This window comes from Cherax quadricarinatus, chromosome 42, assembly GCF_038502225.1.
Source record: "Cherax quadricarinatus isolate ZL_2023a chromosome 42, ASM3850222v1, whole genome shotgun sequence".
Classification (NCBI taxonomy): domain Eukaryota; kingdom Metazoa; phylum Arthropoda; class Malacostraca; order Decapoda; family Parastacidae; genus Cherax; species Cherax quadricarinatus.
The window spans coordinates 1,238,665-1,254,239 of NC_091333.1; the positions used below are offsets into that span (position 1 = coordinate 1,238,665).

Genomic DNA, 15,575 nt, shown 5'->3' on the forward strand with positions numbered 1-15,575 from the left:
AGAACAGCACTTCGAGATAAACAACCCCAATGGACCATCATCCTCTAGCTGAGGTATTCTGTCTGTGTTGCAGAGAACCTTGGAGGCGCCACAACATAATGGCGCTCCATGGTACACGACTTAAATGACTGGAAACATTATTATTAGTAGTAGTAGTATTAGGAATAGTAGTAGGAGAGGTAGTATTACTATTGTTTGACTGTTTCATGCTATGGAACAGAACTCTTCTCCAGGCTTAGGGACTGACAACCTCAAATCTACGACTTCAAGGATGATGGACTGATTACATCGTCTTCACATCTCTACTGTTCCTGCCTACTTTCTGTACTCGACTGAAGAAGCCTACTGTGTAGGCGAAACGTTTCGGAATAAAGTTTCCTGTTTAGCTAGAGAGAGTTCAGGGGGTCAACGCCACCGCGGCCCGGTCTGTGACCAGGCCTAATGGTGGATCAGGGCCTGATCAACCAGGCTGTTACTGCTGGCTGCACGCAATGCAACGGCTGGTCACGTACTGACTTTAGGTGCTTGTCCAGTGCCTGCTTGAAGACAGCCAGGGGTCTATTGGTAATCCCCCTTATGTATGCTGGGAGGCAGTTGAACAGTCTTGGGCCTCTCACACTTATTGTATTGTCTCTTAACGTGCTAGTGGCACCCCTGCTTTTCATTGGTGAGATGTTGCATCGTCTGCCGAGTCTTTTATTTCGTAGGGAGTGATTTTCGGGTGCAAGTTCGGTACTAGTCCCTCTAGGATTTTCCAGGTGTATATAATCATGTATCTCTCCCGCCTGCGTTCCAGGGAGTACATTAGTGTTTTTTTCCACATCTTGTCGGTATCACCATACCATTCTTTTCAATAATACATCAGTTTTTGTAGCATGTCCGATAATAACATATCCATATTAAGCGCTAAACCCGAGAAGGTCACACATTAACAATTTAACAGCATATCTGAGTCAGTCAGTGATTAACATTGAATCTTGTCTTGCGCGTTAAGTAATGTTAGGTTGAATTATGTGGGTTTTGTTACGTTTAATAACGTGTATCACAACAGCAAAATATTATCTACTGTAATACCAGTTTAATATTTTAAAATTCAAACTAATTAGTGGCGGAGAAGAGGTCGTAAACTATTACCAAAAATAATATAGCTAATAAGTAATTAGACATGAATCTGAGCAACTTTTATGGATTTTTTCATATATTCTTTAGCATCAACAGTATTTAGTTTATAAAATTATACAATATGGCGGCTGTTTTTGCTTTAAGATGGTACCAAACGCCGGCATTATATGTCATGGAACTTTTAGTATATTGTTCTGGATATTTAATTATATTTCTACCAGTTTTAACTTTTATCTAATTATTGCCAGCTTAACCTTAATTTTGATCAAGTTCCTAGGGAATATCCTCGTCACAAGATTGAAATGGTCATTTTTGTTTGACAACCCGTATCGGGTGAGTTTTCCCGACAAATTAACCAAACACATACTTAATGGTGTGTATACATAAAGAGTTTACTTCAGTTTGTTTTGTGGCTGGAGTTGTTCTTGGTGTTGATGTGCAGGTGAACTTTCATGCAGTAGTATATGAGTCAGGTTAGGTCAGGTTTGTCAGGAAACAGGTTAATTTGCCTGACATGCGTAGCATAACAAGGGGCTTTCTATATAGTAGTATGTCATTGTTGTCAGCTAGGCCTGTATACCATGTACATGTACTTGTAGTAAATAAAGATATTATTATTATTGTATTCCTTGCTGTACTGTTAAAACAATTGTATGAAATAATTGTAAAATACGATATGATTAATATTCCTAGTGATGTAACAATGTTCACTAGTATCTGATAAAGATCAGTTTGTGACCTCTATAATCCTATTTTTTTTTTTTTTTGTTTGCGCTATCGCTCCAGGTAAACTCCAGGATGAGCATGAGGTACACAAACTAGCCGTTCAGGCGACACAACTACTGGCTCTACCCGTATGGCACAAAATACACCGAGATATGTATGTTCTTTGTGTATATACACCGAATGATTAAAGTATTTTTGACTGATGGTGAACAGGTTACCTGTGGCCTTAGTTACTCGTGTAGTCGAGAGGTTTTAAACCCCATTAATCACCCAACTAGCTGGCAGAACATCTCTTCTGGTTACACCTGGTGGACGGTAAATGCTGTTCTTGGTCCCCAATGCTTGACCACACGATGGAGTACTTTCTACTTTATTGTCCTAAGTTTTATTTGGTCGTGCCAAACTTCGCCAGAATCTAGCTCAAAGAAGGATTCAAACGTTACTTGCAGGTTGGATAGTATCTAAGTGCTAAATAACCGTCTAGACACCAGACTTCAACAGTAGGGTTCATGTGTCACAAGCTGACGTAACCCTTAAAATCAAGAGCAGCAGCAACAACAAGCATGAGGCTGACAGCCGCTAAAATTTGCGCATTTCTATTTACTTTTTTTTTTATCACTACCCCTAATTAACCGCTAACCTGGAAGACTTTATTATCAAGAGATACATCCAGACATTTTCTTTGACTCTGACAATTCACACTGAGGAACGGAGAACGTAGGACTCATCCAGATATCCACCATGGGAGGTTCCTTGATGCTGGTGAGGGGCTCTCGATTTAGGGAATTGGACCTGTGCTCCAGTTCCCTGAATTAAGCCTGAATACCTTCCATCCCCCCCTCACATGCGCTGTATAATCCTACGGGTTTAGCGCTCCCCCTTGATTATAATACTAATAATCTCATGCAAGTCGAGTTTAGCTCTTAAACTGATTATATTGTGTGACAAATGATTATTTAGCTCAAGTATTTCTCTTTCGATAACCTTGAGTAGTCAGAATAAAACATAGTGTCTACACCCCAACGTCGTTAGTTAGAAATATTAACTAGTTTGTGGCCCGGTGGTCTGGTGGCTAAAGCTCCCGCTTCACACACGGAGGGCCCGGGTTCGATTCCCGGCGGGTGGAAATTCCGACACGTTTCCTTACACCTATTGTCCTGTTCACCTAGCAGCAAATAGGTACCTGGGTGTTAGTCGACTGGTGTGGGTCGCATCCTGGGGGACAAGATTAAGGACCCCAATGGAAATAAGTTAGACAGTCCTCGATGACGCACTGACTTTCTTGGGTTATCCTGGGTGGCTAACCCTCCGGGGTTAAAAATGCGAACAAAATCTTATCTTATCTTATCTTATCTTCTTTGGAATTAAAATTCAGATATGTCAGCGTAAAAAATATTTCTAGTAATAATTTAAAAATTCATATTTTAGTCAGGAAATATTAGTTTCATTTTTTTTTTTTGGATTCCTTCACTGAGAATAAATACTAAATAATATTTATCAAAATTTTGGAGCTCAGTCCCTGGACACATTATGTACCTCTGTTGATATGTTTGAACCAATTAAATTGATAATCTTACTGTGCTTAGGTGCCAGGTTATATTGAATATATCGGGATAATGGTTTTTATGCGATAACTTTAGATTATTTCTTTTTGCTTGGCTTCAAATTTTCAATTCTGAGCCTGGAGCTGTAGCTCAACACAATAAAGAGACACAGTAGCTGGAACTCAGTCCCTCCAAACATGTTTAAACTTTGAGAATTAAAATACTTAGTCATATAAACTCAGTGGCCACTTTATTAGGTACACCTGTACATCTCGTTCATGCAAATATCTAATCAGCCAATCACGTGGCAGCACCTCAGTGCCTAAAAGCACTGGAAGATATGTGATCTAAGGGACTTTTACTGTAGAATGATGTTGGTGTTAGACAAAGTGGTGTGTTTCTCAGAAACTGCTGATCATTTGGGATTTTCACATAAAAGAATCTCCAAGGTTTACAGGGAATGGTGTGAAAAACACGAAACGTCAAGTGAGGGACAGTTCTGTGGGTGCAAACACCTTGATAATGAGAGGGCAACGGAGACTGGCCAGACTGGTTCAAGCTGACAGGAAGATGCAAGTAACTCAAATAACCACGTGTTACAACAGTGACATGCAGAAGAAAATGTCTGAATGCACAACAAGTCGAACTCTGACGTGCTTAGATGCAGCAACAGAAGACCACGTAAACTTCCATTCCTGTTAGCTAAGAACAGGAAATTGAGGCAACAGTCGGCCCAGGCTCACCAAAACTGGACAGTTGAAAATTGGAAAAACGTCACCTGGTCTGACGAATCGTGATTTCCGTTGCAAAATGCTGGTGGTAGGGTAAGAATCTGGCGTAAAACTTTGGGATGTGGTGGAACGGGAGATTCGTAGCATGAATATGCAGCCAACAAATCTGCACCAATTTCGTGATGTTATCATGTCAACATGGACTAGGACCTGTAACGAATGTTTTTCAGCACCTTGTGGAAGCCATGCCACTAAGAATTTAGGTTGCTCTGGGGACAAAGAGAGGCTAAATGTATTTTGCAAGAACAATAATTTAAATATGCAAATACACCGCAGGGGCATGGTGTTAAAAACAAGAGCTTGAGGATTACATAGGAATTCAATGAATGAGGTGGAATTGGGTATCACAAACAGTGGTCCCAGAGCGAGGAAGAATATTGGCAACCAAGGCTACGCTGAGCATACATGGGTCTCCAGCAAAGGTTTATGTTATGTTATGTTATGTTATGTTGGCATGTGTGTTGTACCCCTAGCCTAAATTTCACTAATGAATTACAAAATATTTTTTATAGTTTTATTTGGATGTCCTTTGTTATGAGAATCTGCCGTAGCTAGATTGACAATTTGTTGTGTTGAAATCAATTGTTTTATAGTTTATAGCACCGTACTGAAGGCCTGACTCAAATTTTTATGTATTATAAACACAAGAATCATAGCTAACCCGAACTATACCCTTTATTTATTTACATAAACGGGGTGGATTCAATAATATTGGTCCCAATTGATGTTCTTGTTGAAGTTGAATCACTTGTTGAATCACTTGTTTGTCCCAGACCACTGGCACTCTGAATGCAGGTCTGTAACTGGATTATGTCTTGACCTGAGACTGGTCTTCGACACCGAATTCAATAATATTCCTTGAAATACACGATCTATCTCGTTTTAGCATTAACTCAATCAATCGACTGACCAGACAACCCCAAATGTGTGACAAGACCATTAGACTCTTGTCCATTCCAGACTGAATACCGATGGATAGGTTCGTCAGGAAACAGGACAAGTTTCCTGACGCGGGTCGTAGTCAGATGATGACCCACCTTTGGAGCTTTGGTCATCTGACTGAGGCCTTCCGCTGGCTTACCGGTCCACCCCCTTTAAAAATTATGGCCATGTATATTTATTGAATACCGATGTTTGGCTAATAGTTTCCAATGGTCTGCCTGTATGCCCAAGATTACAATTGTCACATCCAGACAGGAAATGTGGTATACACCTCCATCTGCTTGTACTGGAGAGTTCTTAATTAATATGTTTTGACTAGTTTCATTCTTAAATACATCTCTCACACTGAACATGGATGTTACTCTCATTGTCTTCATTTTGATGGACATCCTCTCTCCAGCCTCAGTGAAAAAGGTTTACTAAATAATTTTCCAGATATCTACATCAGTTTCAAAAGTATGTGTTTTACAGGAAACATTAAACATACTCTCATTAAACGCAAATACATACAGCTAATATAGGTTGACTAGGTTATAAAGCTTACGAACTAATCGAGAAACTAGGTTGCATGTCACCTGACCGCCACCTACCAAGAATCCTTAGTCCTTACAGAAATAAATTATCTAAGTATACACACTGAGGGATATACAACTGACTGTGCATCGTACACTGAGAGATACACATCTCTCAATTCATGTAATCGTCAATAGCTTGTGTAAAGTTACTCTCAGGGTTTCTGATCAGCGATCCTGGTACTTTTTTTCTCTCTCTTGTCCAGCATTCATTTAGTCAGGCGTATTAAATGATGGTCTTTTATATTGTTATAGCATACTCCTACATGTGTTTCTTAATAATTCATTTTTTTTTTAGCTTCGTTTTCTCTGAAAGCAACTCAAACTAATCATAAAATAAACTAATATAATTTGCAGTATAAAATACTATTTATTCGGGCTCGTCCTTAAACCTACAAGTAAAATTATATTATAAATATTTGTATTGTTACTAGGCTACAGTTGTTCATTATAGTGCACTTAGAAGCACTTCCTGTGAACAATGGATGGGCCAGATTCGTCATATTCTTGTTTGCTGATCCACATCTGTTGGAAGGTGGAGAGGGAAGCAAGAATGGAACCGCCAATCCATACAGAGTATTTACGTTCTGGTGGAGCAATGATCTTGATCTTCATAGTGGATGGTGCCAGGGCAGTAATTTCTTTCTGCATTCTGTCAGCAATGCCAGGATACATGGTGGTGCCACCAGACAATACGGCGTTGGCGTACAAGTCCTTACGGATATCGACATCGCACTTCATAATCGAATTGTATGTAGTCTCGTGGATACCAGCATTTTCCATGCCAAGGAAGGAAGGTTGGAAGAGAGCCTCAGGGCAGCGGAACCTCTCATTACCAATGGTAATAACCTGACCGTCGGGAAGTTCGTAGGACTTCTCGAGGGATGAAGACTGAGTTGCCGTAGCCATTTCTTCCTCGAAATCGAGAGCTACGTAGCAAAGTTTTTCTTTGATGTCACGCACAATTTCTCGCTCTGCTGTGGTTGTGAAAGTGTAGCCTCGCTCAGTAAGGATGGTCATCAAGTAATCCGTCAGGTCTCGACCGGCCAAGTCCATTCGCAAGATAGCATGAGGAAGGGCATATCCTTCGTAGATGGGAACAGTGTGTGATACACCATCACCAGAGTCTAAAACAATGCCAGTGGTACGACCAGAGGCGTATAGGGAGAGCACAGCCTGGATTGATACATACATTGCAGGAGCGTTAAAGGTTTCGAACATTATTTGAGTCATCTTTTCGCGATTGACCTTTGGGTTGAGAGGAGCTTCTGTCAGCAGAACTGGGTGTTCTTCAGGAGCCACACGCAGCTCGTTGTAGAATGTGTGATGCCAGATCTTTTCCATGTCATCCCAGTTAGTAACAATACCGTGCTCAATGGGATATTTGAGTGTAAGGATACCTCGCTTGCTTTGTGCCTCATCACCGACGTAGGAGTCCTTTTGACCCATGCCAACCATCACACCCTGGGGAAAAACATTCCAATATAGGGAACGGAATAGCATAAAATTAGGTCATCATTTTGGTCTCGTGTTTAATGACTGTGGATTAATTATTATAGCAACTGTAATATATTTTTTAATGAGCATCAGGTCTCATACTTACCTGGTGGCGTGGTCGGCCAACAATGGAGGGGAAGACGGCGCGGGGGGCGTCGTCCCCTGCAAAACCGGCTTTGCACATACCGGACCCATTGTCCACAACCAGAGCTGCAACCTCGTCATCACACATTTTAGTAAGAGCTGAAATAACATATTTTCAACATGATACCACGATACATGTATAAACATTCTTAAATGTTTAACAAAACTTTCGGTGCCTTAGCTGGGATCGTTTATATTAGGAAGAAACTCTTCCTCAACGCGTTAATGTGGGTCTGCCTTACTCTTATCTTGAGGAAACATTTCTTCTCTGCAACTTTCACTTGCTTATGGAAATTTCCGAGAAACTTGTTTTTGAAAAAAAAATGTTTTATAAGATAAAACCTTATCTTTAGTTTTTAGTATTATATATGGAGGGATGGATATGCACTGTTTTTCGGGCATTATTCACGGCGGTGCGAGACACTAACACTTTGTCACTGGCAAGTTATATTACCGGCTTGTTTGATTTGAACGTCTGGGATTGACTGCCCTGGCTAGTTATCCCTAAATTATCCTTGATGTTAGTGCAGAAAATGTGCTCATTAGTTCATAGTAAATAATGTGATCCCGTGACTTTAATAAGGTGACAAACTTAATTCCAGTAAGTAAGCGTATGTTGCATCACGTGTATATTACACCGTGTGCCAGAGACTGCTTAAATCCTGATACCCATCACAAACACGTCATTGCTTGTTTAAATCATCATTCATTAATTAGTTATCATTTGAGTGTGATCTTTTTTCCTGACTAAGATAATTTTACCCCTGGGTGAAGCATTTTGCATTACCTGCCCCTAGGTGAGGCACTCAGCCTTGCTCCTGGGTGAAGCACTCGGTCTTATCCCTGGGTGAGACACTCAGCCTTACCCCTGGACAACACTCTTACAATAAACAAAGGCGCCGAAAACCTCTAACAAAACTTAAAATGAAAAATGGCAAATGTCTTACTTGTAATGAATCCAAGTGAGGGAGAACTGGTGACAATACTTTGATGATGTCTCGCTGGTGACTGCCAGTCGATCTCGCGTCGGTCCTTTTATATGTTATCTCTGACACTCTCTCGTGTCGAGATTTATTACCATATTTGGTCACTCCTCTTATCTGCCCAGGAAGCAGATTATGACTGACTAATGAAAAATATTGATCTTCGTTAACCAGCTGACGTAAATGCGATTTGTTTTATGCAATGCTTTAGTAATTATATACGTTATATATGCAACCAAAGAGTGTAATACATATTTGTAACTTTTTCATGAATTGCGAGGCATTGAACAGGTATCAAACAGAGCCTAATGGAGGATTTTTTATTTATTTTCCTCTTGGGGCCCCTCCCACCACCTCACCAATCCTCGTTATCCCATATTTCCATCCTTATCCATCCTTCTTCCTTCCCTGTCTTACCAAAACTCTGGTCATAACTGGACTCGGTTGAGAATTGATAATTAGACCCATATTCAACATCTGGGTATCTTTATTTGTAGATGTTTCACCATCCAGTGGTTTATCGATACAAATTCATTCAAGTTATCAATTTTATCAAACCTTACTTAACAACCTGACCTCATCTTGCTGTCATTAACGTAATATAATAATTAAGTCTAATGCTACCCAACCTAAATTTAGTTAGATTTACTTGAATCAGTAAAATACAATAATTTTGGAAATAGTGAATTTCAGAGAGTTATTGTAATATTTTCAGAGGAGGTGCGCAGGTCCACTGCTAGCGCACTCAACTCACAGAGACCCATGGTTCGATCCCCAGTACGGGCGGAAACATTAGGACATGTTTCTTGTTGTCAGTGTTCACCTAGCAGTAAATAGGTACCTGGGTGTTAGTCGACTGGTGTGGGTCGCATCCTGGGGATAAAACTGACCTAATTTGCCCGAAATGCTCTGCATAACCAGGGACTTTCTATATAGTGTGTCACTGTCACCTATTTCTGTACATATTGTACATGTACTTGTAGAAATAAAGATTATTTTTATATTATTAATGCCGGTGAGGAGCTCTTAATCCAAGGAACTAAATTTATCCTCCAGATCCTCGGATTGAACTTGATTGCCTCACATTCCCCCGGCGCTGCATAATCACTTTCCGGGTTTGTGACAGTACACTCATCTTGTTGAGAAGAGCTATTGTTATTTCTTAGCCAAGATCGCAAATGCTGTCTTTTTCCTGCGAAGGAAAACATTAGCTGAAAAACAAGAGACGATTAGAATGTAGAATCTGAATGCTATAACGTTCTGAGTGTGGTGTTGGATGATCTATTAGAACCTACCCTGGTTCTTATACAGTCTGTTCTCTCTTACAAGTTCTTCTGTATACTGCAGTGTTTCGTAAATGAGACTGAAAAAATATATCCGAAATTGAATAGCTGGTGGAAAGTCCTTCAGTGTGCGTGCCGTTCAGTTTTACTGTTACATTTACCTAACATTGTACTATGCAGTGGGATATGAGTGATGGAGAATTAGCTTGACAATTTTAGTAAGACCCCATAACCCATCCCGTGGGTGGTAGTCACGATACACCCATCCCGTGGGTGGTAGTCACGACACACCCATCCCGTGGGTAGTAGTCACGACACACCCATCCCGTGGGTAGTAGTCACGACACACCCATCCCGTGGGTGGTAGTCACGACACACCCATCCCGTGGGTGGTAGTCACGACACACCCATCCCGTGGGTGGTAGTCACGAAACACCCATCCCGTGGGTGGTAGTCACGAAACACCCATCCCGTGGGTGGTAGTCACGACACACCCATCCCGTGGGTGGTAGTCACGATACACCCATCCCGGGGGTGGTAGTCACGACACACCCATCCCGTGGGTGGTAGTCACGACACACCCATCCCGTGGGTGGTAGTCACGATACACCCATCCCGGGGGTGGTAGTCACGACACACCCATCCCGTGGGTGGTAGTCACGAAACACCCATCCCGTGGGTGGTAGTCACGAAACACCCATCCCGTGGGTGGTAGTCACGATACACCCATCCCGTGGGTGGTAGTCACGACACACCCATCCCGGGGGTGGTAGTCACGACACACCCATCCCGTGGGTGGTAGTCACGACACACCCATCTCGTGGGTGGTAGTCACGACACACCCATCCCGTGGGTGGTAGTCACGACACACCCATCCCGTGGGTGGTAGTCACGACACACCCATCCCGTGGGTGGTAGTCACGACACACCCATCCCGTGGGTGGTAGTCACGACACACCCATCCCGTGGGTGGTAGTCACGACACACTCATCCCATGGGTGGTAGTCACGACACACCCATCCCGTGGGTGGTAGTCACCCCATACCTTTACAGTGGGTGGTAGTCACGACACACCCATCCCGTGGGTGGTAGTCACCCCATACCTTTACAGTGGGTGGTAGTCACGACACACCCATCCCGTGGGTGGTAGTCACCCCATACCTTTACAGTGGGTGGTAGTCACGACACACCCATCCCGTGAGTGGTAGTCACCCCATACCTTTACAGTGGGTGGTAGTCACGACACACCCATCCCATGAGTGGTAGTCACCCCATACCTTTACAGTGGGTGGTAGTCACGACACACCCATCCCGTGGGTGGTAGTCACCCCATACCTTTACAGTGGGTGGTAGTCACGACACACCCATCCCGTGGGTGGTAGTCACCCCATACCTTTACAGTGGGTGGTAGTCACGACACACCCATCCCGTGAGTGGTAGTCACCCCATACCTTTACAGTGGGTGGTAGTCACGACACACCCATCCCGTGAGTGGTAGTCACCCCATACCTTTACAGTGGGTGGTAGTCACGACACACCCATCCCGTGAGTGGTAGTCACCCCATACCTTTACAGTGGGTGGTAGTCACGACACACCCATCCCGTGGGTGGTAGTCACCCCATACCTTTACAGTGGGTGGTAGTCACGACACACCCATCCCGTGAGTGGTAGTCACTCCATACCTTTACAGTGGGTGGTAGTCACGACACACCCATAACGTGGGTGGTAGTCACGACACACCCATCCCGTGGGTGGTAGTCACGACACACCCATCCCGTGGGTGGTAGTCACGACACACCCATCCCGTGGGTGGTAGTCACGACACACCCATCCCGTGGGTGGTAGTCACGACACACCCATCCCGTGGGTGGTAGTCACGACACACCCATCCCGTGGGTGGTAGTCACGACACACCCATCCCGTGGGTAGTAGTCACGACACACCCATCCCATGGGTAGTAGTCACGACACACCCATCCCGTGGGTAGTAGTCACGACACACCCATCCCGTGGGTAGTAGTCACGACACACCCATCCCGTGGGTGGTAGTCACGACACACCCATCCCGTGGGTGGTAGTCACGACACCCACCCCGTGGGTGGTAGTCACGACACACTCATCCCATGGGTGGTAGTCACGACACACCCATCCCGTGGGTGGTAGTCACGACACACTCATCCCATGGGTGGTAGTCACGACACACTCATCCCATGGGTGGTAGTCACGACACACTCATCCCATGGGTGGTAGTCACGAGACACCCATCCCGTGGGTGGTAGTCACGACACACCCATCCCGTGGGTGGTAGTCACGACACACCCACCCCGTGGGTGGTAGTCACGACACAACCATCCCGTGAGTGGTCATGATAGACGCACATAATGGGGCTGGTGTGCGTTTCAACATTCTGCAACATAAGAATGTTACAGCAGTAACGAAATGTTTACAATAATACCAGAGTTAGTTATAACAATGATGAGTCGTGGAAAAAAGAGTTATGTTCATAAGTGTCTTTTCCCACATCCTGGCGGTATCACCAGACCATTTTTTCAGTAATGAGTTGGTTACGCCGTTGATGATTGCAGTTACGTGGACATTTACAATGAATCACAGTGTTAAGGAGATATGCTGATCCAAGGGATTGAACACAGGTGCTCCACTGATGAAGCAAGTCACAGTAGTCATGACTCATGTGCTGAACCAGATTTAAGGATTTGTCCGCCCATAGAGTGGGTATATTGTGACTACCACCCACTGTAAAGGTATGGGGTGACTACCACCCACTGTAAAGGTATGGGGTGACTACCACCCACGGGATGGGAATGGGGTCTTACTGAAGCTATCAAACTAATTCTCAGCCACTCTTATCCCATTGCTGTATTTATCCCAGGTAGGGGGATGCTGTATTTATCCCCAGGTAGGGTGATGCTGTATTTACCCTAGATAAGGGGATGCTGACTGTATTCCAGGTAGTATAGATGAGATTGCGCATTGGTAACAATTTCAGAAACAAGACACTCTCAAGATAAGCAATATATTTGAACATCGTTTCGCTCTGTGTAGAGCTTTACCAGTTTCCGAATTGATAAAGCTCTACACAAAATGAAATGTTCCAGTAACAAGTATAATATCCCCTAACGCGACGGTCTGGAGTTTTGAGACTCTCTGACCGCGGGTTCTATCCCCACCTGGAGTTTACCTGGAGAGAGTTCCGGGGGTCAACGCCCCCGCGGCCCGGTCTGAGACCAGGCCTCCTGGTGGATCAGAGCCTGATCAACCAGGCTGTTGCTGCTGGCTGCACGCAAACCAACATACGAGCCACAGCCCGGCTGATCCGGAACTGACTTTAGGTGCTTGTCCAGTGCCAGCTTGAAGACTGCCAGAGGTCTGTTGGTAATCCCCCTTATGTGTGCTGGGAGGCAGTTGAACAGTCTCGGGCCCCTGACACTTATTGTATGGTCTCTTAACGTGCTAGTGACACCCCTGCTTTTCATTGGGGGGATGGTGCATCGTCTGCCAAGTCTTTTGCTTTCGTAGTGGGTGATTTTCGTGTGCAAGTTCGGTACTAGTCCCTCTAGGATTTTCCAGGTGTATATAATCATGTATCTCTCCCTCCTGCGTTCCAGGGAATACAGGTTTAGGAACCTCAAGCGCTCCCAATAATTGAGGTGTTTTATCTCCGTTATGCGCGCCGTGAAAGTTCTCTGTACATTTTCTAGGTCGGCAATTTCACCTGCCTTGAAAGGTGCTGTTAGTGTGCAGCAATATTCCAGCCTAGATAGAACAAGTGACCTGAAGAGTGTCATCATGGGCTTGGCCTCCCTAGTTTTGAAGGTTCTCATTATCCATCCTGTCATTTTTCTAGCAGATGCGATTGATACAATGTTATGGTCCTTGAAGGTGAGATCCTCCGACATGATCACTCCCAGGTCTTTGACGTTGGTGTTTCGCTCTATTTTGTGGCCAGAATTTGTTTTGTACTCTGATGAAGATTTAATTTCCTCATGTTTACCATATCTGAGTAATTGAAATTTCTCATCGTTGAACTTCATATTGTTTTCTGCAGCCCACTGAAAGATTTGGTTGATGTCTGCCTGGAGCTTTGCAGTGTCTGCAATGGAAGACACTGTCATGCAGATTCGGGTGTCATCTGCAAAGGAAGACACGGTGCTGTGGCTGACATCCTTGTCTATGTCGGATATAAGGATGAGGAACAAGATGGGAGCTAGTACTGTGCCTTGTGGAACAGAGCTTTTCACCGTAGCTGCCTCGGACTTTACTCTGTTGACGACTACTCTCTGTGTTCTGTTAGTGAGGAAATTATAGATCCATCGACCGACTTTTCCTGTTATTCCTTTAGCACGCATTTTGTGCGCTATTACGCCATGGTCACACTTGTCGAAGGCTTTTGCAAAGTCTGTATATATTACATCTGCATTCTTTTTGTCTTCTAGTGCATTTAGGACCTTGTCGTAGTGGTCCAATAGTTGAGACAGACAGGAGCGACCTGTTCTAAACCCATGTTGCCCTGGGTTGTGTAACTGATGGGTTTCTAGATGCGTGGTGATCTTGCTTCTTAGGACCCTTTCAAAGATTTTTATGATATGGGATGTTAGTGCTATTGGTCTGTAGTTCTTTGCTGTTGCTTTACTGCCCCCTTTGTGGAGTGGGGCTATGTCTGTTGTTTTTAGTAACTGTGGGACGACCCCCGTGTCCATGCTCCCTCTCCATAGGATGGAAAAGGCTCGTGATAGGGGCTTCTTGCAGTTCTTGATGAACACAGAGTTCCATGAGTCTGGCCCTGGGGCAGAGTGCATGGGCATGTCATTTATCGCCTGTTCGAAGTCATTTGGCGTCAGGATAACATCGGTATGGTTTGTTTGCAATCGTGTCATTACGATTTCGTGAGTCATGTTGACGGCTTTGAGGGGACTTGAGCTAGAGTTCGTCACGGCCACGCTAGGTGGAGATTCGTCTGTAAAAACTTGCATTTGTGGTCACAGTGGTGCCTGTGCTAACCTTCCTATGGTGTAGAAATATACCTAGTTGGACGAATCTTATTGTGGCTAGCTGGTCCAGTGGCTAACGCAACGGTCTGGAGTTTTGAGACTCTCTGACCGCGGGTTCTAGCACCGCCCGTGGTCTGGTTTGTTTGCAATCGTGTCATTACGATTTCGTGAGTCACAGTATCCCCCCAGGTAAGAGGATGCCCTGTTACTCTCAGGTATCTCGGTAAAGTGAGATAAGTAAAACACCTCGTATTTACTAAGTCCAAAAGGAACACTCCGGTGTTTTCACCCAACGTTGTTATCTTATTCAAGACCTCATTAATGCTTCAAGACGTGTCATGTAATCTTAGATTACAGTTGTTGTTATCTACAGGTTATGTATAGGAAATAGATGAATTGGGTTAATGAATGAGATTGACGACTTAATGAATGTAGTTTATATTTAACAACTCACATATCCATTGTTAAATAATTATTATTTATTTCTCTGGCTACTTCTCAGCGGAATAACGTGATAGTTCTAGATTCTCTGCACTATGCCGTATTTCTCACCCCTGGTTAGTAATTCTAGTCTGGAGGTGAGAAAAGTATAATTCAAAATCAAATCAAAATCAAAATTTTAGTTTTATGTACAGTATACAACGTGTAAATTACAAGTAATAAAATATTGTTATGCAAAAAGAAAGCCACTAGCATGTATAGCTATTTGTAATTACCTGTTTGAGTTTGCAAGTTTTACCTCGTCTCTTGACTTTCAACTGATTGATGTGATTAAGTCTTGTCATACTTGACTCACGAAATCGTAATGACACGATTGCAAACAAACCATACCACGGGCGGGATTTGAACCCGCGGTCAGAGTCTCAAAACTCCAGACCGTCGCGTTAGCCACTGGACCAGTTAGCCACAAAAAGATTCTTTTTGTGGCTAACTGGTCTTATTTCCATTGGGTCCTTTATATA

General features: G+C 43.7%; 1 protein-coding gene across 1 annotated transcript; it reads right to left on the bottom strand.

The window, feature by feature from the left end:
* Nucleotides 1-6,047: 6,047 nt before the first annotated feature.
* LOC128695574 (actin-3) lies at nucleotides 6,048-8,442 on the bottom strand. The gene is made up of 3 exons (XM_053786265.2): nucleotides 8,286-8,442; nucleotides 7,301-7,437; nucleotides 6,048-7,161 (listed from the first exon to the last, which is right to left on the bottom strand). The coding sequence occupies exons 2-3, from the start codon at nucleotides 7,424-7,426 to the stop codon at nucleotides 6,157-6,159; spliced, it is 1,131 nt and encodes a 376-aa protein (XP_053642240.1). The 5' UTR covers nucleotides 7,427-7,437; nucleotides 8,286-8,442; the 3' UTR covers nucleotides 6,048-6,156.
* Nucleotides 8,443-15,575: the final 7,133 nt, after the last annotated feature.